Source organism: Phaethon aethereus (assembly GCF_964289735.1).
Source record: "Phaethon aethereus genome assembly, chromosome: 4".
Lineage (NCBI taxonomy): Eukaryota > Metazoa > Chordata > Aves > Phaethontiformes > Phaethontidae > Phaethon > Phaethon aethereus.
Window position 1 is genome coordinate 2,867,372 of NC_138578.1, and position 25,643 is coordinate 2,893,014.

The following is a 25,643-nucleotide window of genomic DNA, read 5'->3' on the forward strand; positions in this document are numbered from 1 at the left end:
CCGTCACCCCACAGACTCAGAAAGTTTATGCCCCCTCCTGAGGGTTGTCATCTTTATTGCTAGACTTTTCCCTCAATAACATGCACCGATCATCGGCAAGACGGACCCTTTGGTGTCAAAAGTAAAATAGCACAAGAGTTCCCGTGGACCTACTTGAATTGGAGCCAGACAGCAGTGCTGCTGTTTTGATCCCGAGATGGTTATTTTTGCCACAGCCACTTTTAACCATCATTGTCACAAGCAAGTCTCAACTTGCTTTTGGCAGCAAGGCAATGAGCTAAACCCCTTCCTCTTCCTCTCTGCTCTGGCCCTACTCTCACTCTTGTGCTGAAAGTGGAAGTTTCAAAAGGGACAAGTATTTTATTTCTGCGCTGGTAGCGCAGACGGGCCGAGCACCTTTGTTGACAGGACTCTGTTGTGAAGTTGTGAAATGTGCCCGCAGACAAGGTATGCGCAGTGTTAACTTTATTTAAAATACGCACAGACTTCATACCCTAGGAAATCTGGGGATAGAGTCCTATAGCCCTTTTAATTGCATTTTATGTAACTTTCTCAGAGAAAACATAAAGCTCCTTTGCAGGCAAGCAGAACGCGAAAGACAATAAACCATTTAGCTAAACGCTACACGTAAACAGCTACCGTGTCGTGCAATCGTGAGACACCATTAATCATTCACATCAGGAAATGCCAAAGTAAGGGTGAACACACACAGCCTTATCTGTTCCTTGTGTACACATGCAGGTTACAAGCTTTAGTTAAATCATTTGTGTGTATGACACGCAACGGCTAAATGGGGTTCTGTTCTTTGGGCCTAGGTGCTGACTTTGTACCACGTCAAAAAATCTCTGTGCTCACCGACTGCACATGAGTTGTAGCTAAAACTGTTTGTAGCTGCTTTTTCTTCATCTTGGAATAATTCTATCAGTGCTGGTTTAACATCTCTCCTTGAAAGGGATGGAATTTGTTTCTTGTAGAACATCACATAAGGCATTTCTGTCTATCTTTAATCATATTTTCAATGACCCTCTCTCGAACTGTGGAGGGAAAGCTTTCCTATAGCTTCTTCTTGATACTCTGTAGAGAGATGAGCAAGTGGCTGGGAAAGTTGTTGTTCTAAACAGGATTCCAGAGCAGCTTTTTTGAGAGATTGTCTTCCAGTGTTGCTCTTTTTTATTCAGAGTAATTTAAGTTTGGGAGGGAGTGGGGGGTTGGTGGGTTTAATTTTTTTTCTCGTTTTCAGCTCTGAGGGGAGTTTTCTCCCAAATAACAGAAACCAAGTCATGTTTAGTACCCTGCCATTCCAGGCAGACATCACCTTTTGTGAATTGAGCAAGCTTCAAAGTCAGTTGGCGTGTTCAGCTAAAGGCTCACACGGTCCTCTCTGCACCTCGCTCTTCGAGTTATACTCCAAGGCGCTCCGGAAAGAGGTACAAACGGATCAAGTAAATCCTGTGCATATAAAGTCTTTTTGCCATCTATTGCAGGATACTTCAGAGTTTACTTTGTCGCCTCTGACTTGTTTGATAGGTTTTGGGGTGTTGGGGGTCTTGCGGAGGAGGTGTGAAGTTTGCTGACATGGACATGAGATGCACGAGCCTTTAAAGATGGTGGAAGAGAGCAAGAGAATTCCAGAGACGCCGTCACCAGCTAGATACCTATCAAGGAATGTCCTAAGACAGTCTCTTTCTTTTATCATTACAGGTGAGATGGAGGAGCTGTACAGACAAATCACTGAAGCCCAAAGAATTAATCAAAAGGTGAAGTTACACGGTACGAATCATCATTTTCAACAACCTGAAGGCTTTGCAGCCTCCATCTCCTGTTTTGTTTATTTACTGTCAGGTGAGTGAGCGAAACTGGTTCAGCACAGGGTCCGATGCGTGGCAGCACCGGGAGCAAAGCAGTGCCTCCCTCGCCAGCACCAGCAAAGTTCCATCAGCTCAGCTGGGGCAGTTGCACCATCAAAATCGCTCGCTGCATGTTTTGACACGTACATTAACTGATAACCTGATAAACGGAGGAGAACGCACAGCTCCTGGATTTAGTCACAAGTTCTACACAGCTTTCCAGAGGGACGGAAGACCCGACAGCAGGGCGTCCTGAGCAAGCTAAGTGCGGCATGGAAGGCAGCTTGCTGCCCTAGGCTGAGCCACCAGCGCTGCGCAGGGGATGTAGAGAAACGTAGAAGCGAGCGCTGGTGCTCTTAAGAGCTATCTATACCTTTATAGCGCTAGCAGCAAATCTGTTCGAGACAGGAGAAATGCTCTGTGAAATGGAAGAAAGCAAGTAACAAGCACCCAAGCCTTGATTACAGGCTATCATCAAAAGAACCACAGAATTTGGGGGGGAAAAAAAAATATTACAAGCGGCTTAGCATTTAATGCTTTAAAGTAGTAAATCCACAGCAAATCCTCCTCAATCTAAATATGCCAAAGACATATTTTAACTTATTTTTTAAAGTTTTCTCAGGTGCCGTCTTACGCTCCCAAACAAGTAAGCTCCACCGTTACATTTGCTTCCTCGGTATTCTGCAAATCAGGTTACGCCCAGTACCTCGAGTGCCTTTTTTGGGATCCCGAAAGCTTCTTCCACTAAATAGTAAGCAAGCCATTTATTCGTATTTATCTCTCCCTTTGAACCCAAGTAACCCAAAAGTGTCCAACAGATTAAAGCTGATCTAAGCAGTTTGGGGTTTTGTTGCAGTTAAAGAAAGTTTGCTCTAAAATTATGCACGTTACTGATGCATAATTTTACCACTTAAAAAGAGAATGCCCTCGGAAAGGTTTTAAAAAGAAACACACCTCACCGTTTGTGCACACTGATTCTGAACAAAAAAGACAGCCACTGCTGTGATCTACCTAAATGTAAGGGTTTTTTTTTTCTTGGCATTTTAGATTTTAAATTAAGTAAAGACTTACCCCAATGTGGAAATTAATTAATTTTTCTCCAGTGGTGCCTTTCCATTTTACAACCTGAGTCCACACACACCTCGGGATCACTTTCTGGCTTATCTCTCGTAAGACTGGTGCGAAAGCTAAATATTACTGTGCTTGGAAAACTTGCTCAAAAGCCTGCCTAGCTTTTTGCAAAAACAAGATTGTTAATGAAAAATAACCACAGCCACATGGAGGGGGGGATAATCCCACCTTATCACTTGAAATGGAAGTTTCATAAACACCTCTGGACAGAAAGAAAGCAAGTACAGCCATAACATCACTTACTTCCACGAGAGAATTCCTACTGCAAAAGTGACCGAGCTCCTAGACACCGTGGATGGGAAGAGGAGAGCCACAGACAGAAAATACACCCTGAGCAGTCGTCCCTTCTAAGCCAGGCAAATAAATGTTTGATCACACTAAATCTCTGGGAGCGGCACTGCTCCTGGGATAGGGAAAAACACCCTTTACAAACGAAAACAAGCTATATCAGTAAAAGTGCGCTTTTGCAGATAACTGCTTCTACAGCTGGGACTTCTGCTGGCACAGCTATGTCAGTCACGGGTCACACTTCGTCACAGCGCTCGCTGACAGAGCTGTGCCAGCAGAAGTTTGCCATATAGACCTGGTGGGAAACTCCACGGTGACTGAAATGAATCTGCTAAGTTTTGTGGTTTTCGTGCTGCTGCCAAACTAAGTTTTTCTAACAGTCTGATGATGGGTAGTCTTACTCGCGTGCTGCTGACCCATTAGGATCTCGGCTTCCAAGGACAGAAGAGATGTAAATTTAGCTCAGCAACATGGCAATAGCTATCAGCTATTTACATTGTACTTTATCCTTCAATTAAGCACACAAACTAAATTAGAAAGAGTCCCTGTAGGAAGAAAAGATGAAACGGAATAAATTAAATTCTGCTGTACTTTAGCACTCAGAGTAGACCGCCCTCGCTTTTAATAGTAAGAAGAGAACAAAACTGAAAGTGTTTAACGGCATTTGTTTAGCAGACAGCAAAGCACCGCAAAATTCCCACCGTTCAGTTAAACCGAACAGTTAAACTGTAGCAGGCCTTTCGTCATCTTCAATCGTCTCTGAAGGCAGCCGGCAAGGAGATTTAACGCCCGAGTTGACGCTCAAACGTAAGTTCTCTTCGGATGAATCGACACGATACTGCGGGCCGCGCGTACGGTGATGCGTATCGTTATTCTAGAGCACGGAGCAGCCAGATGTTAGAAGTGTGCGCTGCGGATCGGCTCTGGAGCAAAATTACAAAATAAAGCTGTAAATCAACTCCCACCACTCTCCGTGGGGGAAAAGAAAGCTACAGGCAGGCGCTTCAGTGCCTCCAAACCCGCTTGGCGTTCAGTAACGAATAAAGCCGTCCAAAGGGCTACGTACAGGAAGTCAGATCAGGCTGCGCTTGCACGCAGCGCTAAGTAAACCTGAAACGTAAAGCCTGCCTTTATCTTTTGTGAGGTATCGCCAGCACGTGGCCGTACCTAAAGCGGGCTGGGTTTCGGAAGAGTCACATTTGGCAATGCAAATATCACCTTCGCTTCCTACTTTGATAGAGAGAACGCAGAAGTAAAATCACTGGCAGTGCTGCGTTTGCAAAGGCCGCGCTCCACCTTCGTCAGAGCTTTCTGGCCCTCCGAAGTGGGATACAGCTTCTAGGAATTCCTTGGGTTAGAAATAATGTGGGGTTTGTTTTTTTTTTTTTTTTTAGGAAAAGAAAAAAAAAAAGGCACCTGGGCAAAAACATTTCAAAGGAATGGCAGAGGGTAAAAATAGACACGTTATCATCGCTTTCATTATCAGCCATGTCTACACACACACGAAGTGTAACTGTGAGCGACTTCAGGATGAGGTGTTTTCCCCTCTAGCTTAGTTTTAGGGTGCGGGGGAGGGCGTTTGTGCTCGGCTGAGCAGCGGAGCGTCGTACAGAGGGGATGGCACAGGTATGAATTTAATTGTAGCAAACCTCCCCCCCACCCCTTAAACAAGGCCATCTAAAATTCTTATCAACACGCCAGCGCATGAGAAGTAGTAACTCCCCAAAGCAAATACTTTGCCTATTCAAAGTTTGAAAAATTGCCTGATAAAGGCTTCTCGTCTGAAGATTTCAGAAGGTCAGATAAAACTTGGTGCAGAAAGCAACCGAGGCTTCCGCCATATTTACAGAGACAACTTAAGTTTGAAAAGCAAGCCCCAAAACTGTTACAAAAACTCAGTGTTTAGGTACATTTTTATTTGCAAGCACCACTGCTCAAACTTGAAGCCCAGCTTTTGCCACAGGTGACGTTCCTGCCACGTTCCCCGTACGGGACTGCTGCGGACCACCGGGAAAAGGCGGCGAGACCTGCGCCTCCCCAAAAACACCTTGGCCAACCCTGCTGCCGGGTCACCCACGGCGGCAGGTCCCATCACGGCGTGCCAGCTGGCCCGGAGGGGATTGGGGCAAGCGCTTGCATGCGCCCCATGGCCCGGGATTGCCCCACAGCTGGGGTCTGCCCCACAGTCGGGGTTCGCCCCACTGCTCGCCCCACTCAGCCAGGGCTATGGAGTGAGCCTGGCATCTCCGAAAGCAGCTCGGGGGGCGGCTGCCAACGCCGCCGCGGCCCAGCCTCCACGGATCCCCCAGCGCCGGGCCCGGGGCCGGGACCCCGGCTCCCTCCTCACCCCCCCGGCCTCTCGGGGGAGCCCGGTTCCCCTCCGGGCCGCCCCCCGCCGGGGCTACGCCCGCAGCACCCCGCCCGTATACAGGGAACCGTCAGGGCGCGGAGCGGAGGCTGCGAGGCGGGCCAGGCCGCGACGGCCGCCCCGGGTGCTGGCCCCGGTGCTGGCGGGGCGGCGGCGGGGCCCGACATGGCGGCGCGGGCCCGATCCCTCGCACCGCCCAGGCCCCGTCGGGCCGCGGCGCTCACCTGCATCCGGCGCGGCGGGGCGGCGGGGCCGGCGGCGGCAGGGCGGCGGGGCGGCGGGGCGGCGGGCAGCAACGACATGCAGGCGGCGGCCCGCCGGGGAGCGGTGCCGGGCCGGGGACGGAGCCGCGGGGCCGGGGCGGCGGCGGTGGCGGCGGCGGCGGGGAGGAGCTGGCCGGGGCTCGGGCGGCGCGGAGGGCGGAGGAGACGGAGGCGGGGGCGGGCGCGGGGAGGCGGGAGGCGGCGGCGGGAGGCGGGCGGTGCCGGGGCCGTCGTCGGGGGGGGACCTCGGGCAGACGCGGGACCCTGTCACCCCCTGCGGCCAGTGTCAACACCTGCCCGGGGCGGGGAACGACGCATCACCGGCCCGGGGAGGGGATACCGGCAGGTCCCCGGAGCGCCCGAGGGCGGGAAGGCACCCCAATTTCACCTCATGATTTTGTTGGCGGCAGCCAGGAGCGCTCTCTGGAGCGGTGGTCATCTGGAAGGGCCAGCGGCCTGCGGCACCCCAGGGGACGTGGCTCGGGTTTGGGGGAGACTTCTGGGGGGGCTGCTTGCCCTTCAAATTATGGAGGCTTGGTGGTGAGGAGGGGGCTGCTCGCCCCCAGGGTTGGGAGAGTGGGAGAGGGAAATGGCCGCCAGCAAAGCCCAGGGGCCGACCTCCACTTTGAGGGTGCAGACATCTCCTCTTCGGCTTCAGTCACGTTCGTTCCTCTGCAGGCAGCAGCTCCTTTTCTGGGGAATCTTGTTCGGCGCCCAAATTTCAGTTGTACGGACCCGTGTGAGGCAGGAGATGCTCTTCTGGGCAGCTGAAGCAAGGAAGCGCAGGTAAACGTCAAAACGTCACTCCAGTGTTAAAGCCCGTCTTGTCTCATTAGACACACCAAAATCCTTCTGTTGGCCATCCCCATGTTCCTCAGTGAGGAGGAACGTGGGCCTACTGTGAGGGAAAGATGGATTGAAAATGAAAATAAAAGCAGCAGCCAGGGATAGCAAGGGATGTAGGTCTTTGTATGCTGACCAGGTGGAAAAATGATGCTGGGGGGAAAAAAAAGCACTGGAGAGGTGCACGGGGGTGTCTGAGGGAGCAGCAAGCAGCTGGGGGGGCATGGGGTGGGACAAGAGATCAGGCCCAAGAGTTTTTTATTCAAACTTGCTTTCTACTGCATCTTCCTGGACTCTTGCTGGAGTGAAAAAGCTCATTTTTGCTCAGGGAGTGGTAGAGCAAGGGGTTTTGACACCGGGAATGGGTGCATGTTAACTGCAAGCCTGTGTTTCCCTCTCGGGGCCAAAATCCATGATCCAGAGCAGCGACCTTGTGTCTTAACAAGTCGGAGGCTCACAAAGGGATTGAGGAGTCCTGGAGGAAGGCCGTAAAGGATGCAGGTCGTTACCTGATCACAGGTGCATATTAAACAGAGCCACGTGGTGAGTCTTGTATTACATCTGCTACCACGATAGGAGACATATGTGCCTCATGCGCGTCCGAAAAGAAGCCCTTCCCCCAAACCTGCTCTGCCTCTGTGTTTTAAATTCACGCCTTTTCACTCCTCACTAAGATTTCTTTAACCGAAGAGGGTTTTTTTCTCCTATCACCCTCACACCTCCCCGTCGCGATCCTTTCCCAGGACACTGAGGGTCTAAGTTACATCGGATGAACACATACCAGGTTTGCGATGATTCGTTTTATGTATGCACGTACATCTCGTTTAAAAATGACAATTCTAGTTCAAGAGGCTCCCGGCTGTATCGGGGGATGCCAGGTGAGATGTGAACATCCAAAAACTGCCGGGCCTTCACAAGCGCCCGTGGTCCCTATGGAGACAAACGCTGCCGTTTCTGTGGAATCCATCTTGCGCCAGGGGAGGACATGTAGTGTCACTGCTAGTCGGGTATTTTACACATACTTCAGAACAAACCAACAGAGATGAGCCTGAGCTGAGAGTTTCGAGCAGGAAGGACTTGATTACATTTAGAGAATGTTCTTAAGGACACAGATTTATCAGGGAGGGGAATGAAACTGCAGGAGTCGGGATGCTTCTAGCCAAAACCACGTCAGTGTAGAATAAATGGGCCCCCTTTAACGAGCGTCTGTATAGCGAAAGACAGGATTATAGTTTATGGCATATATATGAACAGCTTAGGACCGGGTTAAATAAAGTTCGTATTGATGGCTGCCACTCCACGAGCACGTTTGTAGACCAGGCGGCTGTTTTCCCAGCCTATTTGCAAGGGAACAAGACTGACAGCAGCCAGAAAATCTCTTTCTTGAATTATTTGGGACTCATAGCAAGAAACGTTAAGAGTGCAACGGCCGATGTTAACCTGCACAGATGTTTCTTTCCGGCAGAAAGCCGCCGGTTTCTGAGGGAAGCGGCTCTGGCTGCCCGCAGGAGACGCCACCATGTTGCCAGGCCTCTGACACAGGCCCAGCCCATTGAACGCCTTTTCGGGCGGGGGGGGGCAGTTTTCTTCCCAGGGCTGCGGGGACAACCCCGGATTTGTCCCGAGGCCGCCTTTCAGGCCGGTTAAGAACCGGGCTGGTAGCGTTTATACAAGCCCCGGCAATAAGCCCCTCACCGGAAACCGGACACAAGACGGGAAAGACGGGAGACGGGACACGCGCTCGAAAGGAACGGTGGGCCCCGGCAGCGGCGGGTGGGGGGAACGGCGGAGGGGGACGCCGTTGCGTACTTCCGGCTAGCGCCGGAAGTACCCGGACCCGTCCGCCACCGGAACCTTTCCTTCGCCACCGTGGGGGCCGTTTTCGGCGCTGGCCTGCGACGGCTCCGCATAGATGGCGGCGCCCGCTGGCCGCTGCCTGTGGAGAGGTGAAGGGGTTTCGCCGTCTCTGGGCTTTTACCGCCGGGAAAGCGTGGGGATTGGCAGTCGGTTCTTCTGTATTTCCAGCCGCCGACTTTCCCTTGAGTCGTGGGGCAGGGGCGACCCTGAGGCGCTGTGGGACTTGTTCGGGCAGGGATGCCGGGGCACCTGTCTGAGGCCGTGTTGCTTTTTCCTTCGCAGTACTGGCCTCGCGTCGCGGCTGTGTCTTCCCCAGGCTCGACCAGCGCTTCGCCGCCGTCCCCGCCTTGGTGAACGTCGCACCGCCCGCCCGGCCCTACGCTGCGGCAGCGAAGTGAGTGGGTCTCTTTCCATCCGAAGCAGCTCACTTGGCCGTCGAATGTTCGGGGGCGGGGGGGAGTGTGGGGTGTTTTTGGTGTGTGCGGTGTCGCTCTAGCAGCCGAGCTGGCCTTGGTGGCATCCTGCACGTTGCTGGCTCCTAGACAAACAGCTTGGAGGGAGGAGAGCTAAGCTGCGCTTGCAGGACATGTTTTCTGTTACTCTTGTAAGAATGAATGTAATGGTTAGGAGGAAAATTGATGTGATATTTTTGATGGGTGCTTTTGGAGAGAATGGCTGGTTTACAGCTTAAGGTGTACTGTCAGCTGGTGACCTTACGGAATTGGTTTCAGTAAGTTCCTTTTTTTTTTTTTTGCTTCATTCTGCTTTTTATGGTTTAATTTATTGTCTCTTTAAATCTGATACTATGGCATAAGTGGGAGAAGTGAAAATGATCTCTGTGTACAGAACAGTGAAGCGTGCTGTATGCTAAGTTCTCTGAAGTGCTGCAGACTCTTTCACCATAATTAATAGAGGAGTGCAGTATCTAGCTGTTACTTTAATGTTTTTCTGCTTGACTTGAGAGCCTTTAAAAATAGGAGAACAAGAAGTGGGGTAGTGTTTGTTAACTGCATGCAAAATGATACGGGAAAGGGAGGATAAACCCTTTTTGGAAGGTGGGCCATGATCCACTACGAGAAGAAGAAAAACCCTGCAGATGTGCTTCCTTCTGATTAGCAGTAAGGAGTGTGTGAGATTTGCTTGGTTTAGAAGCAGCTTGGGCACAGTGCCTGCTACCAGCCCATGTGAAGGCAAGACCTCTAAAAGTTGGTGTGTTACCTTAACCGGGTTTTGCTTTGATATAGTAGGAGGCATTAACTTGGTTCCATGCTGCGCAAACGTGGCTGTGTTGTTTGAGGAGCTTAATTGGCTTCAGAGCTTTGATTTCTGTCTTGGCCATGTGAGACAAATAACTGGGATGAGTTTAGGGATGCCGTTCATCTTGTGTAGAACCTCCTTGTTAACTAATTGTTACTTCATAAGTGACATATGACAGTATCTATGTTTTTCTCTTGGAACATGTGCCAAACTCCTCAATTCATGATCTAACAATCTTTTTTGTTTGTCCTAGAACTGCAAAAAGAGGTTCACAAAAGACCAAGCAGGAAGAAACAAAAAAGAAACAAGTAACTCGGAGGCGGCCGCTGATGAGCAAGCCTGTGGATGATGTATATTTGACGTGGTATTATGAGAGGCCATCCTATGATGTGGAAGAGGCTGTGGGTATGCTAAAGAAATTTCAGGAACTGGACTTCACTTACCCCAAACAGTATGTCTACATTAACGTATTCCTAGATATGGCACTACAGAAGAAGGTAGGTTGGAACCGTATAAAAATTTTGATACTTTTTTCTTTTTAATGTAGAAAGGCTATGTTTTACATGCAGAGCAGTTGCTCTTGTCAGCCTTCTCAGCTGCCTCATGCAGTTTCGTTGATTGTCAGAATAACTTGTGCTTTTGCAGGTGGCTTAGTGCCTTTATTTATGTATGTATAAGTACTAACCATTCCTCCAGCTCCCGAGGTGAAGATAGCACCGCTGAGGATTTGGAAAACAGGCTATTATGTGACTAAAATTCACGTTTGGACAGAACTGATCAAACTAAGCTTTAAATCTGTTTGGGCTTTGAACTTAAAGATGTGTTACCAAAATCACGTGTGTGTTTTGTTCTGGGATGATTGTTACAAGGAGACGTGTAAAGACAAGCTTCTTCCTGCCTCTGTCTGGCACCTTGTTTTGATTTTTATTGTTTTTAAAGATAATGTTCCTTGAAAGTATGTTATCCCTTGTTTGCCTATGACATTTTTGATTTAAAAGTGTCTAGCCATAGCTTAGTTTTTCCCTAAAACTCCTCCTGCTTCCCCCATAAGTAGAAAATGGGCTACTCTAGAGGTGGTTTCTTCATGTGTGTAACTAAATTTCCCTTTGGTGTACCAGGGGTCCCTTAGAGTCAGAAAGTAAGTTCATGCTTAAAGAAATGAGAGCTCTTGCTCCTGCTTTCGGAGGCCATGTGGTATTTTTAAGGCTCAGTGAGAGACACATTCCTTGTTGATGGTTTGCATCAGCCATAACATCTGAAATGTCATTTAGATAAGCTGCAACTGCAGCACCTCAGGGGTTGTTAGTGGCCGCACCGGAGCCTGGTAGCAATCCTACGCTGGAGTCGCTGATCCCAGCCCCTTTCTCTTGGGCAAACTGCAGCGTAATTAATTCCTGTCTCTCAAGTTTAGATTTGAGTGTATACTGGACATAAAAAAGTATTCATGCTTGTTTGTTATGACCTCTGCGCAAGGAAATTGCGGGTAAGATTGCTATTTAGGGGACCAGCTCTGGACGGTTGTGTAAATTGCCCTTAAGTTGCTATTTCTTTGTATTAATATTTTTCTTTCTTTACTTATTAGAAAAAAGTGGATCCATTTGCAAGCACTGTTGTTCTTCCATATCGCTTTACAGATGAAACGAATAAGGTCTTGGTTTTCACAGAGGTGGGTAGGCTTGTGTTAGTTGCTTTATATGTTTTATGTATCTAGCATGCTCTTACAACACACCTACTTCCCATGCAAGTACTATACCTTTTACTGAGGAGACTCTGCAAATGGTTACAGAACTTCTCAGTCTGTCTAGGATTCGTTTTCAGCAGCGTCTGAATGCGTTAACAAGGATCTTACAGGATTTCCTTTATCTCGGTAGATTTATCTGGATGTAGATTATTCTAGCAATGCACTTGGGGAGTAAATGTCTGCATAGATGTGACGAAGGAAAAGATGATTAAAGATCGCTTACAGAGTAAAACCTTTGTCTCCTTTTTGTAATACAGGCAGATGGTTTAGTAACTTCTCCTCAAAGACTCTAAATGACAGCCTTCTGCCCAAAAGCCTTTGTCTCCTCTCCTAGAAGTTCCCTAATGGGAAATTGGTGCGTAGAGCAATTGTAGCATCTGTATGAGACTAGTTTCAGCCTTTGCTGCTGTCTTTTGCGAGTTAATGATTCTAGCAGAGTAGACCTATGTATATGTGTATGAGATCATCCTGGAGAACTGTCACGCATTTAGTTGACTACCCTTTGGGCTTAATTTTGGTGAAATTCTCTACCTGAGCGACAAGGTGAGAATCCTCATACAGAACGGAAGGCTGACAAAGGACCCGTGCATGCCAGCTTCTTTGGTTCTCTATGTTGCAACCTTCTCTCTTGACTCGGATTCATGTGGGGTAAGAGATCCCATGCCTTGTGAAGGTGCGTATGTGGAAAAAGGTTGAGGGACTGAAAACACTTGCTACTGCTTTTGGATGGAAGCGTGGAGCTGTTTGGTTTATTCATGTGAGGAAAAGTTGATTCTGGCTTTGAGTCATGAATACCTGCTTGTATCAAAATCTTGAGCCCAAGTTTTTACAAAACCGATGCCTTTTACCTTTCCGTATTTCAGACTATTAAAAGCAAAACCTTGCGGAGGACCGATGAGGTCAACTTGTAAATGCTCCTTGAAGCCCAAGTTTAATAGCAGTTTCACTTACTGTACAGTGGTTTTTAGTAGCATGTTCTGTGCTTTTCTTCAAGCTTAGAGTAAGATGTTGGCTCCATCCAGTGGGTGGTTTGTTGTAGTGTCCAAGGAATGGAGGTGGGAGAGAAAGGGCTTTTGATAGAGCTCCTCTGCAAATGGGATGGGCTTTTCTCCTCCTTCTCAAGCAGCAGCCAGCTAAAGACTTGGACATTGCTTCTTATTGTGAAATGGAGTTGCTGCTGCTGTATTAAATCACCAGCTTGAGATATTTTTGGTCTTTGCCTTAACTCATTCTTTTTTTCCAAGCCTGGAAATAGTGTGGGTTTATACCCAGTTATCCAAGATAAATCACCTGTGCAGTGCTATTGATACAGACTAATTGTTAGTACAGATGTTACTAATTTTTTTTTCTCTCAACAGAATGAGCAAGAAGCCGAAATAGCTCGAGAGAATGGAGCTGCTGTTGTGGGAGGACTTGAATTAATCAAATGGGTATTTACTTTTTTAAGAATTGTATTAATATCGTAACTTGAACTGAGGGTGGGGGGAACAAGAAACTTCATGTTCAATAAACTCCAGCTTGAAGTTAGCAGCCAATACGGAGAGTGAGGGATGGGTTTCTGTGCTCGGACGTGCTTGTAGGTCAACTTGTGTACTGAGGTAATTTACTGTATTCCTAAATATATTTAATTGTTCTCATTGTAGATTTTGGAAGATGAAATCCAAGCGGATTTCTATGTAGCTGTCCCTGCAATAATGCCTAAGCTAATACCGTTAAGGAACAAACTAAGACGAAAATACCCAAGCACGAAAAGAAGTAAGAAGCAATTCTTTCTTAGAAATCTCAAGTACTGAACAGGATTTAACCCTAGAGGTGGCACTGAAAGGTTTTTGATGAGGATGTATCCAACACACTAGGTGTTGGACTGTGTGTTACTGTACTACTTGTTTTGTCTTGGATAAGAGTAGTTTTAGGTATCTAGAACTGTGCTTTTCTCTTAAAACAGGCAGACCAAGATAAGTTTGCCTACTCGTTGCCCCTATGCTTGTTAGTCCTGATGAACCATAATAGTATTGTGAAGTTACCCAGGAAAACACAAGCAACTTGAAAAAACAGAAGCAACTTGAAAAAACACATATTCACCGAGATAGTTGTGGTGTTGAACTGTTGTGCAATTGTATGGATCCCAGCTTCATGACTGCTACTTCTCCGTCTGCCTGTTCCTTACTACTCAACAGTGGAGTTAGTTATGCTTTTCTTTCAGGCAGCCTGCTCCCTTACCTGTGTGGCCTCTCCTTTTTCATAATGCTCAAGGCATTTCCTCTTTAGGTCAGGTTTTCATGGCAACAAACATCAGTCTCTCAATACTTTTGTCCTGCTTTGTTGACTAACTTTATTTTAGCTGTCTGTCAGGGCAGGATTTAAAATTTACGGGGGGGGGAAAAAAAAAAAGCTGTTTTTCAAACAGAAAGCCTGTGCCAGCTGTGTGAAGCACTGAGTCTTGAACCATCTTTCTTACTTCCCTGCACCTGGCTGCCTTAATGTTTTACAAGCTGCGGGTGGTGTTTTTAGGCTCCTAAACATTTGAGGCAAACCTATTAACCTGTTGAAAAGACTGCAACAGAGAATAGTACAGATACTTTTTGGAACAAATTAAAGCTATATTATGTCATTATGACCTTACTTGGCTTGTAGCTTATCCAGAGCTGATTTCTCTTGGAGCTGTCAAAGAGAAAGGAGAGAAGTAATGCTTGTATTTGAAGCAATTGAGTGATGGTGTAAATCTCTTAAATGAGCCCTTGCAGCTGAGATAAGAAACAGCTGTCTTGACTCATTGGAACGGCTGGATTGGGCCTGTGTGTTCAGGTAGTGTGTAACCTTGCTATTACGTACTTGTAGGCTTCGTTTTCAAGGAAAACTTGGGGCTTGTTTTAACTCAGTAGGTTTTGGTCTTTCAAGCTGCTTCAATTGCATTAGGTAATAAAGTTTTGTTTTATATATACATAAACAGATTCTTTATTTGAAGTGAAGCCTTTATTACAGCCTTTCCTACTGTATTAGCTATTCATCTGTGCTGATTAATGAGGAAGGAGGGAAGATAGAAACAATTTATATAGTATGTGTGAGGAGACCATTGTCTGGTCCATGAAACTGCATTTTTTTATTGGAGTTTGACTGCCGTAATCGAAAGATTGAATCGTCTTGTTACTAATACCGCACTTAGACTAAGCAGTACTCAGTCAACTTTTTTGCCTTTTTTTCTTCTTTAGATTCCCTGGGCCATGATATTCCCAAAATGTTGCAACTCTTCCGAGAATGTCTTGAGTACATGGTACAAGATGAGCGTGTAATCAAGACACGAATAGCAAGAGTAAGTTGTGTATAGAGTTCTTAGGTTTTCTCCACTGAGCAGAACTGAAGTTAGTATTAAAAGAGGGGGGAAAAACATGTTTTTTATCTGTGTGTTCCCAAGATTGTTAACCATGTTCCTTAACTGGCCTGTTAGGTAAACGGAACTCTTACTCTTTGTTGTGTGACATCTTAAGCTGATATGAGCCCTGTATGTCGTTAATGTGTGGCCATAGAAGGTCGCTCCGCTAAACCGAGAGCAAGGCCTACCTGATGCCATGAATGGGATCTGTATTGGCCACTATACTGGCAAGGAATTGTAATAATGAACAAAATAGGATGAAAAAGGTATTATTCCTAGTTATCTCCTTGTGAGTTGGCATATTAACATAGGCTTCCCTTTCCTCCTGCCTTCCCCAAGACTCTTCTATGAGTTTAAAACAAAAAAAAAAAATCAAATAAGCTTTTTTTAAAGTAAATGAACTGTGGGCTATAAGTCTGTGGTCAGTATGCACAGGTGGATCAAAAAGTGTTTGCTTTAACCTAATACTTAAAGATACATTTAATTTTGGTAACTTTAGTTCTAGACTGGAGCAAAAAGTGAGAACTGGTTGCAGTACATCTGAAATATAAAATTAATTTGTGCTTTGCTGTCATATAAGAAATTTGGTTATATAAGAGTATCTCTTCTCTTTCTCTCTCTCTTTTTTTTTTTTTTTTTTTTAGGCCCATAATATGTTTTCCTTAATTATTTTTTTATAATGTATTTTCCCTGCTCCCAACTTGTTGGGGTATTTTGTTTTCATTCTGTTTTGTCCTGCTTGATTTGTAGTTTTCCTTTTCTGTACCAGTATCAGTTAAGGAAGTGTACCAAATAACTAGGTGCTGAAGCTTTGTCTGACAGTGTTAGAGAGAAGCAAGTTTATTAATTCTGGCTAGCTGCCCTGAGTCGAGCAGGTGAATTTCCAGGGCTTGCTCATCTATACGATACTCAAAAGTGAAGTTGTTGGGACTGTTCTGCTGAAGTGTGTTATATATTGCACTTTGATACAGGCAGGAAGTATCTTTAGTTGTCAGTTTAATGGACTCCTAAACACCTCAAATCTGTAGATCAGTCTTGGTGTTGAGTATTGTGGCTGTATTTAATATTTTTTTTGGACTGCTTAAACCTTAATCATCTTATACTGCAGGTCAGCGTAAAACATACCTGTGAATTCCACTTACTGTAAAGTTTCTACTCGTATAGTAAGGAAGAAGAGTGATGTTTTTAATCAAGGTGAATGAAGAGCTCTGAGGTCTTGATGTAGAATTTCAGCAGGATTTCAGTTGGTTCTGTTTGGCCACAGCTGCAGGCCGCTACACTAGGGTTTCGGAAGCGAAACACCACGTCCTGTTACTGATGTTAGACGTTGGTGTTCTGGATAACTTTAGGCTCTGTGTCTGGCCAACTCAGCCCTGCAGCTTCATGGCACTTCAGGAGGTTTGGTGCAGCCAGAGATGTCGCTTTGTACAAGGAAACAGTAGGTTCTTGTGAACAAACTCTTAATCTTGGATCAGAAACAGTACGATGACGGTTTACTTGCAGACAGAGTTCGTATGTGCGAAGTTCATGTCAGCAGCATGGCAGAGGTGACTAACCCTGCACATGCGGTGTGGCATGCTCTGTGACGGCATTGTGTGTCGAGTTGTGTGCGGAGGGATGAGTCAGTGGTTATGGCTCGTGTAAAATCGTCTCCACCCTCTCTAGCTACTATCCTTTACCTGACCTAGTTTTCCTACTGTTTGCGCAGCGGCGCTGGAAGGAAATTGAGTGCGGGCAAGGCTCTGAGAGGCAGTGAGAGAGCCTTGAGGGGTTATGCATATCTGCTCACCGCTAAATCAAGAGCTTTGTAAATTTAAATCTTGTCAGTGATAAAATAATAATTTATGAATTAAACAAAAGCATAAAGATCTATTGCTGTAGTCCAAACGGTAGCGTAGATGTTTCTGGGAGTCTGCCAAGGTGGTTTTTCGCAAAGAGATGTTTTCCCTCAGTGCTGCTGTCTCATGTTGCCTGTTAGTTCAATTATGGCCCGTGGCTTGATGTAATGCTGCATTCCCATATAAGTCGACAGCCTCGGTGGTGTTTTCTATGTAGTGGTTGAGCTGTTTTTGAAAAGCCCAAAAGTTGGAAGCAGTTGAGTTGAATTTGTAGGTCTGCAGTTGTGAAACAGAGAAAATAAAATGTTCTTTTAAGACATGGAGGTTAAAGCAGAAGGCAGACAAATGAGCACACCTGGGGTATCTCTTTCAGAATCAAGCTATCTGCAGAGGGCAGCTTAAAGTAATTTTCTTCAGGGTTTTGGCATAGCTCCTGAGTCCAGATAGGGTGCTGTTGATCACTACAAAATATTCTTATTCCCGCGCTGGAGTTGTCTCCAGAAAAACCAGAATCCGAATGTGTCACCAGGAAGGAATTTCTAGTTTATCTTGCTGTCTGTGCAGAGAGCTGCCTGCAAAATGGCTCTTCTGTGGAAAAGAGTCAGATGGTTTCAGGACGTGAGAGTTTAAGGTTAGTTCAGAAGACTGTATTTTCTGGTAAGGGACATCTTTACATGAGCACCGTGTGATTCGCACGGTCAGAAGTATGGAATGGTGTGTACCGAACCAGAGATCTCTCAAACTTGGTACAGAGAATGTACAGAGAAGTGTATGGAAATGAGAGTTAGGGCAGGAAACAAAAATGCCAGTTTGCACTAGAGGAAGCATCTATCTCCTTTGTCTGTTAATGTGATTGAAGGCTGAAGCGTGAGTGTCCTTTGAAATGGGGGGGTCATGAAGGGAACAGTGCAAAGAGCGTAGGTTGTTACAGTTGTCTTTTGTTAGGTGTTTGAGCTGTTCTCTATTGGAGATACGGCACTGAAAGGCTTGCTTTTTACAAGAGCCTCAGTAAGGGTATTTTTATGCCTAGTGATTTTATTTTCCTGTAGACTGAATGGGGCTACTACCTCAGAAATGCACCGAGCTTGAGTGCCAGGCGAGAAAATGCTATCGGCATGGTCTATGTTATTATGGCTCCTGCACAGAACTCTTGTGTGTTCCCTTATTCTGACCTTCTCTCAAGAGCTGTAGTAGGGAACTTGGAGTAGATTTTTTTGTTGTTGTTGTTCCTTAGCACAACTGTAAGCCCAGTTACGGCGCTCTGAGAACTGACTTAGCTTTCTGATTGAATGGTCACCAGGCAGCCCAAGTCTCTTACATGCCATGAGATAAAGCCATAAAAATTCCCATTTCATTTTTGGAATGGATAGTCTTTAATGACTGTCTTGTCTTGTAGCTCTTCAGGAAAGCTGAAGAGAACCTGAGTTCTGAGTGAAGGTGCTAAAACTCTTCATTTTACTGATTATTGCAGCCTTTATTATAGGACTTTTAAGTCCTGGTGACTTGATGTGGGAAGCCCTGAGTTGAAAAAAAATCTTGGAAGAAACATGGGTGGCTTGATGCTAGTGTATGTATTCGTTCTGGCAACTTCAAAATGGGGCAGGAGGGAAAAATAGGGTATTTGTTCAGGGAATACAGCGTGGACCAAACTGGCTTGCTGTACTAGGCGTTATTTTAGGAGTATACATTGTCGCATTCTTAATACAGCTTACTGGAGAAACGGATTACGCGAGTGAGATAGAGGCTCAAGCTTTACACCTCATCTAAACTTTTTGTATGTTGTGCGAAATGAATGTGTGTGGAGAAAGAGTAAAAGTCTATCTACCCTCCTCCAGGCAGAAGTGGGTAGATGAACACAACATGGTCACGCAGGTGGGTATTACCGGACTCTCACTGGACACGGGAATAAGGGAAGCCGGACTGACTCACTTGAATTCAGTTGGTATTTCATGTTTTCTGTATGCAAACCATTTTTATGAGCAATGCAGCTGTAGTCATATGCTTTGGTCTGCCGTGGAGTTTTCCTGTTGACTTAGGGTTGTCATACCTGTTAAAATAGTTTCACTTACCTTTATTCTTTCCTACTAGTTTTAGATTTATTTTATTTGATGATTAATTAGTGTTAAATTAAATAGTGTTAAAATACTAGAGGGACTAATGTTAGTAGCTACGTGTGTGTTAGATTCTAACTGCCTAGTAGTTAAGTCTGCAGTACAGTTTCAGTGCTCCGAATGATCTCTTGGCAAAGTTCTCTAAACTCAGTTCAAAAAAGCAGTTCTGTGGTTAAAGCTAGTGTTTTAATAGCAGGGCATCTTTTTGTTCTTCATTTGCATATGTAGTCAGCAAATAGCTGAGTGTCTCTTCTGTGTATTCAGTTGCAGTCTTCTAAAGATCCCCAAGAAGATCAGGAGCATTGACACTTCATGAATCAAGTTCTAAATATGATCTGTTTTGGTGAAACTTGTGCAGTGCTGAATATTAATAGGCAATTTGCCACTAGGCAGCAGAGTTAGTGGGAGGCCCTTTTAAAAGCAAATATAACATATGTTTCTTCTTCAAAAAAAAAGAGGAACAAATAACTTCCCTGAACCTTTTTACAGTACCTTGTGCTGCTCTAGAGAGGTGTCCTAAACTTCAAACAGCGAGATGGCTTAACAATTCATTTCTGTGTTCTGATTGTAGTATATACTGTCATTTTTTAAGATGCTTTGTGGTTAGGTTGTATTTATACAAAATAGAAATTGGTTTATAGTTGCTCCTTCTGCAGGCATGGTTATTCCTCAGGAAGGCTCAGGATTTAAGAATACTTGGTTCTCCCCGCAGCCGGTCCAAATAGAGTAGCTTGCACAGCCTTGAAGATGTGGTCCACTGTACTTTGTCAGTTTGGCGAAGGTTCGAGTTAAGCTAAATATCTAAGTGCTGATACACAGTGACTGTGTATACACAAGGATTTACTGTGGAATACTTATTTAGAAGTTGGAATGTTTATTTGGATGTGGAAGCTATTTTGAAATACTTGGAGCCCTCTGAGCATTACCTGTCTTCATTACGGAGATGGCATGTCAAGTATATTATGGTATGTCATCTCTCGGGATGTGTCATGTTGACTGACTGAATGCGAGTCCCTCTGTTGTATTTTCCTGTCTTAACAAATACAGAATATTAACTCATGTCTTCGAGATGGTTCTTGTCTCATAACATGTTATATTTGTAAACCTTTATAAGAAGTTGGAACTTGTTTAGAGCAACTTAAAAATTCTGTCCCTTGGGAATGCTTCTAGACTTTGTTACAGATGAGGAATGCCAAGCAGCTCACTGAAATTGTGCAACTGAAGGTTTGCTAAGACCTGACTTTGTTTAATGTTTGGAAGCAAATGCTATTTGAAGTATAGCTTCTAATTAGTTAGTAGCAATGAATTATTTTGTGTAAATGGTTTTGAGTATTCCTTTATTTTTAATTCAGTGCAGCATGGGGAGTCTGACAGCAAAGTGAAATGCTCAGAATGAACAAACAGATTTTTATGTCTGTTAATTTATGAATGATTAAGCACATTGCAGTCCGCATGACAATGATAAAGACAAATGTGCTCTGGCCTGCCGAACAGAGGAACTGCATTTGGATTGTAAATCTGCCGGAATAGCATGAAGAGAGATTAATGGACCAGATCTGGGAGGAGAGTAGCCAAGTATAACAGTATTTCTCTTGCAAAGTAATGCATACATTTACAATTAAGTGAGGTGTTTATAAAATCTGCTCATGCTGCTTCGAGTGGTGACGGAGAGGAAAAGGAGACCCCAGTGATGCCTGTACGCTCCCCCTAAAGAGAGTTAATTCTGTCAGAATAACTGCTATTTTCTCCTTCATTCCATAGCTGAAACATCTGGAAAAAGAACTTGGTTTTTAATTCGTTTAGAGATATGTGGATGATACGGTGAGACCAAATGGCAAGTTAAATAGCGGGATGTTATAGCAGCTGAACATTAAGTCTGAGAAATGCATGCTAAGGTCTCCAGGAGCTGAGAGGTAGGTCAGCCCTGGCTTTGACCTGAGGGTGTTCAGGTTGATGTGTGTCTCGATCGTGAGTTGCACGTTCTTAAAAAGAGTCCACATGAGATGAATAGCAGTTATGGTTTCAGGTGATTGGTGTATGAGGGAAGATGGAGTTACTAATTTTTTGGCAACGGTGTTGGTTCACTTCCAAGTGTCTGTGGTGCGTGTAGCGAGGGTCACGTGTGTGTTTGAAGTGAGGTGTGCTTAAGTGCTGCACTAGATGAGGACATTGGGCAGAACGGGGAGCCATCAGTCCACAGTTCTTGTTGGAAAGTCAAGAATGCCGTGGATGGGAACCAGGGCGTGTAAAGAGGGTAGGTACAGAATTGGTATATGTTTAGAGCTCAATGCTTCCATGTACTCCGTGTAAAAAAAAAAAAAAAAAAAAAAAAAATATTCCCTGTAGTGTGTTAAAATGGGAAAGAAAAAAGGAAGAAAAGTTTTATAGTTTTTAAATGATTAATTTGGTGCTGTTAAAAGTTCTTAATGCATTCCAGTTGAGATGCTTGTGTTTTATGAGTTGATGTATGTCATCTTTGACAGCTACTTCTTGAAGCTTCTTACCTCGAGTCCTTTGTTTTAATGTGATTTTTGTAAAAACGCTTGTACATATATTGTTTTTTAAGACTTTTTACGTCCTTAAGGCTACATGTTGTTATGGAGCAATGGGAATTTAATGTCATCAGTAGAAATATGGAGAACATTGATGAGCATGTAACCATGTATAAAATACCTTTTTCTCCAAGTCATTTGGATGAGGCTGTTAGTGGCGTTTTTAAGTTCTTAGCAGGGAACACAGAAAAACAAAATCTATCCAAATGTAGAATAAATATGTACCCAGTGCTTTCAGATTTATTAATCTAGGCTTTAAGTATCACTATGGCTAACTATGTGCTATTCTTTTTCAGCTGGATATGCCTACTGAGCAGATAATTGCCAATCTAAAAACAGTTATCCATGACATCTGCACATTCAAGCCATCATCTTACGGTAAGTATCTGTTCTTCTAATGTGGTAGTTGAAGTTAGAGTACTACACAGCTACAGCTGAAGTAAACAAAATGAAGAAATGAATGTTCTTTACCGGCTTGTCATTAAATGACCTTGCTGCTTTGTCTGCCTTGGGGTAGGAGGAGGGAGCTGGTAGGCAACTGGGTAAGTTAGGACCAAAGCACTTTACAGCCTGTAAGGGCATGAATAGCATCTGTTCTTCTCGATGAGAACTCTGGTTGCACTGCGGCACTACGTAAGAGACTGTGTGAGGAGGGGAGTGAGGTGGTGTACAAAACTTAAGTTTTGCAGGCTTGATGTTTAAATAGATGAAAGTCGTACCAGGAAATCCCTCTGAGACATGGAAGTCTTCAGCTTCTGTGCGCATCGGTTTTACGCCACTGACCTGACCCTGTTGTGGCTGAATGCCAAGAATCTGAACCTGGAATCCACCTGTGGTTTCCTTAGTTAAAAAGTATGCCTCGGTTAACATCTAGTCTGGTTAGCTGCCCTGTTTGAAGGTGTACCACCTCTTTTTTTTTTTTCCCCTCCCCCTATTACCAAGGTATTTTGAAAATTTCTGCTGCTCCAAGGAAAGAACTGTTAATTTTTTTTAATTCCTTAGCTAAAGGATCGGGTTACAAAGGAGTAAAGGTTTGAATTCTGCATGTTGTTCCTGTGGGTTCTGCTCGCTCTTCTGAGCCACGAATGTGAACAACTAATACGCTATGTACTCTTCATTGTAACGAACTAAACGTTAAACAAATGTCATCTGTTTAGCTGGAGTGGAAATGGTGATTTATGAACATGTTTTTATGGATGAATAGCCTTGTTTAAGCTAAGAAAACAAATTTTTATATTAATACTGCCTTGATGTTTGCAAAAAGAATCATCTCGCATCTGTTCCAGTGATGCTGTTAACAGCAAACTCCTGTACAGAGAACAGACCAAGCACACATACCTTCAGAAGCGTTTCAGCCCAAATAAAAAGTTTAAGGGGGTGGCTGACTTGAAATATAAGTAAATAGAAGCAGAAAGTAGTGGTATTTTTGTCCTTAATGAGGTTATACGTGTAGTACACCAACCTAGTCAAGTAAGGGTAAACTCTTCTGGTCTTAGTAGTATTTCTACTGATTTTGTCATATCAAGCTTGGTTATTGTGGTGGGTCTTTTTACTGCCTTAGTGAAAAATATTTGCTGTTTATAGGAAGCAAACTTGATAATTAACACATCTTTACAAGAGCGGAGTGTAGATATGCTAGCAAACTATCAATGACTTAAACCAAGTATAGCTAGCTGTTCTTTCATTCCTTTCAGACTTTCCATGTGTAATAACATGCCTTGGTGCAGCTATGTAGTTATCACTAAAACGGCATTCCTCTGAGTCACTTCATCTAATACGAGATTAAAAAAACCACCAGGCAGATGTTCTCACAATATCACGTAGATCAATTTAACCTTCCTTAAAGAAATCTGACTGGTTTTGTAGTTCTTTTCAAAAGGTTCCCTCAGCATTTCACAGTAGGATGCTGAATAAGGAATGATCACTTGGGTGATCAACAAACTTCCCACCCATACCTTGCCAATAGGCACCCCTTCCCAAAGTGAGCTCACCTGTATTTCATTTTTTTGGAGGAGTGTGTGAGTGAAACATTACTTGTATGTTATAAGGCCCAGGGGCACCAGGCATGTCAACTGCTGGTGAGGTGCTGAAGCAGTAAGGTAGCCATCAAGTTAGTACCTTTTATGGCACCAGAGTGCAAGTCGCGTTTTGAACCCAATATGCCAGGGTGGATGTTAAACTCTCTGTGCTTCATGAAGGGATGTGTCTATGTGTATAGTTCTGATTCCGGTCATGGTATGGATTAGTGCTAAGATAAATCAGCCTGGAGACATGAAAAGCGTTAGAGTGACCGAATTGGTGGTGTTCTTTGTTTTCTAGGTCCTTTTGTGCAGAAGTTGGTTATTAGATCTTCAACCAGTGAAGGTTTGCTATTGAACCTTGATGGACTTCTACCTCAGGTGGAGAAAGTAGAAGAAGAAAAAAATGAAGACAATGAAGAGAATGACCAAGAACCTGTTAGTATCTGATGTCTTTCACGATGATCGAGCTTGGAAAGCAGATGGTGTAATTCAAATCATACTTTCTGAAAAGAAGAAATAAATCCACCTTGTGAATTTCGCTTGTAAATTCTGTGTAACAAGAAACATTGTCACAAACAAGAGTCTGTTGTCAAAATGGAAGACACTTTAAATTCCCTTTTTTGGTACCTGAAAGCTCCCTAGTTTGTGTGTTTGGGTTTTTTTTTTCTCTGCACCTAGTAGTTCTTACTTTAATAAAAGTATTTCTGTAACCTCTGAAGTATTGCCATCCAATTTCCACAGTTGTGGCCGAAAGGCCAGAACATGTTATGTCCATAATGCTGGGCTCTTGACTCTTGCAGAATGTTCAATGCTTCTGTTGTCTTGACTCTGTCCCCCGCAGAGCAACTAATGCAGTTACTTGTGGAAAGCTGCTGTATAGCTCGCCGATGAAGGAGATGAGGCTTTATTTACCATTGCGTTTTTCTGTAAATTCAGACATGGTGTTCCTGTTGAGTTGGTGGGAGTGATGTCTGCATGATGCTTGTGATAGCTCACTTTGTTTTCATTTAATCTGCATGCGTAGATACTGGAGGGGTATACTGAGGATTACTGCTCTGCTACTTTGAGCCTCTGAATGCAGGTTAGTCTTTGTAACAAACTGTGATAGGTGACATTTTTCCAAGGCAAAATTGGATGTATTCCGTGGGAGGACTGATCATGCACCTTATCTTTCAAATCATGTTGTTTCATCTATGCGTAACTGATACGACGCCCCTCAGAGAATCCAGTCAGTTAGTGGTTTGTTTGCACTGTCCTGGAAAGAATTAGATTTACAATGTTTTGGGATGAAACCTGAGTGAAGGTACAAAGTTTATAAGTGTCACTTCCTTGTCTGTTTTCTATTGTAGAGGTTGTTCTTCATAGGCTTGCAAATAACCCCTTGGGATAAGTGGGTGGATTTGGGAGAGCGGCGCAGCCTCACAACAAGCAGCAGAAGATCTCTTTTCCTTAGAGGTGACTCTCAGAGGAAGGCTCCTGTGCTACACTTACTGATGATTTTTTTTTTTTTTTTTTTTGGCCTAAGAATGCTGACAGATGCCTGATGTGGATTTAATGTGTTGGTGTGGAATTGAAGAGAACGTATGCAACGGGAGCAGCTAGGAGCTGTGAGGTTGTGATCCTGTGCTAGGTTAGTCACCTTGGAGGGGCAGTAGGCTCCGTAGACCTGGCTAGAAGACACTGATTTTCTAGTGACCGGATGGAGGCTCCCCAACCCCTCTGCCAGTGTATGGGAGGGGGGAAAAAAAAGGCTGTGAGGGTCACCTTCTGTTATCTACCTGCTTAACTCTGTTCCTGTGACTCTTAGTAGCAGTGCATACCACTTAAATTTGGCAGACAAATCTTGAAAATAAAGACTCTCTAATTGAAATGGAGGTCTCGTAGAAATAGCACAGTTTGACATAAGTGGTAGTCACCCAATAAATGAGTTGAACTCTTGTTGGGGTTTGAGCTCTTAAACACCACAGAAGGCTCAACTTGGCAGCGGTTGCATTTTTTGGACAGTTGGCTTTTCGTTCTTTGGGGCTGGTTGGTGTGGGTCAAACATTAAAACCGAAGCACCAACGCTTTTTTGCAACAGACAGTCTTGAGTGTGCATGTAATATCGTCTTGGCATTCTACCCGACTTAATTCGGTCTGTGACAATTGCTGTGACT

At 44.6% G+C, this 25,643-nt stretch overlaps 1 protein-coding gene across 1 annotated transcript; it reads left to right on the forward strand.

Annotated features, from left to right (window-relative positions):
- Positions 1-8,652: 8,652 nt before the first annotated feature.
- Positions 8,653-24,468, forward strand: MRPL1 (mitochondrial ribosomal protein L1; the record flags this gene model as incomplete). The annotated part of the gene is made up of 9 exons (XM_081999355.1): positions 8,653-8,686; positions 8,880-8,991; positions 10,108-10,351; positions 11,437-11,520; positions 12,954-13,025; positions 13,239-13,350; positions 14,805-14,905; positions 21,763-21,844; positions 23,786-24,468. 9 exons carry the CDS (start codon positions 8,653-8,655, stop codon positions 23,932-23,934), a joined length of 990 nt encoding a protein of 329 aa, XP_081855481.1. The 3' UTR covers positions 23,935-24,468.
- Between the last annotated feature and the right edge of the window lie 1,175 nt (positions 24,469-25,643).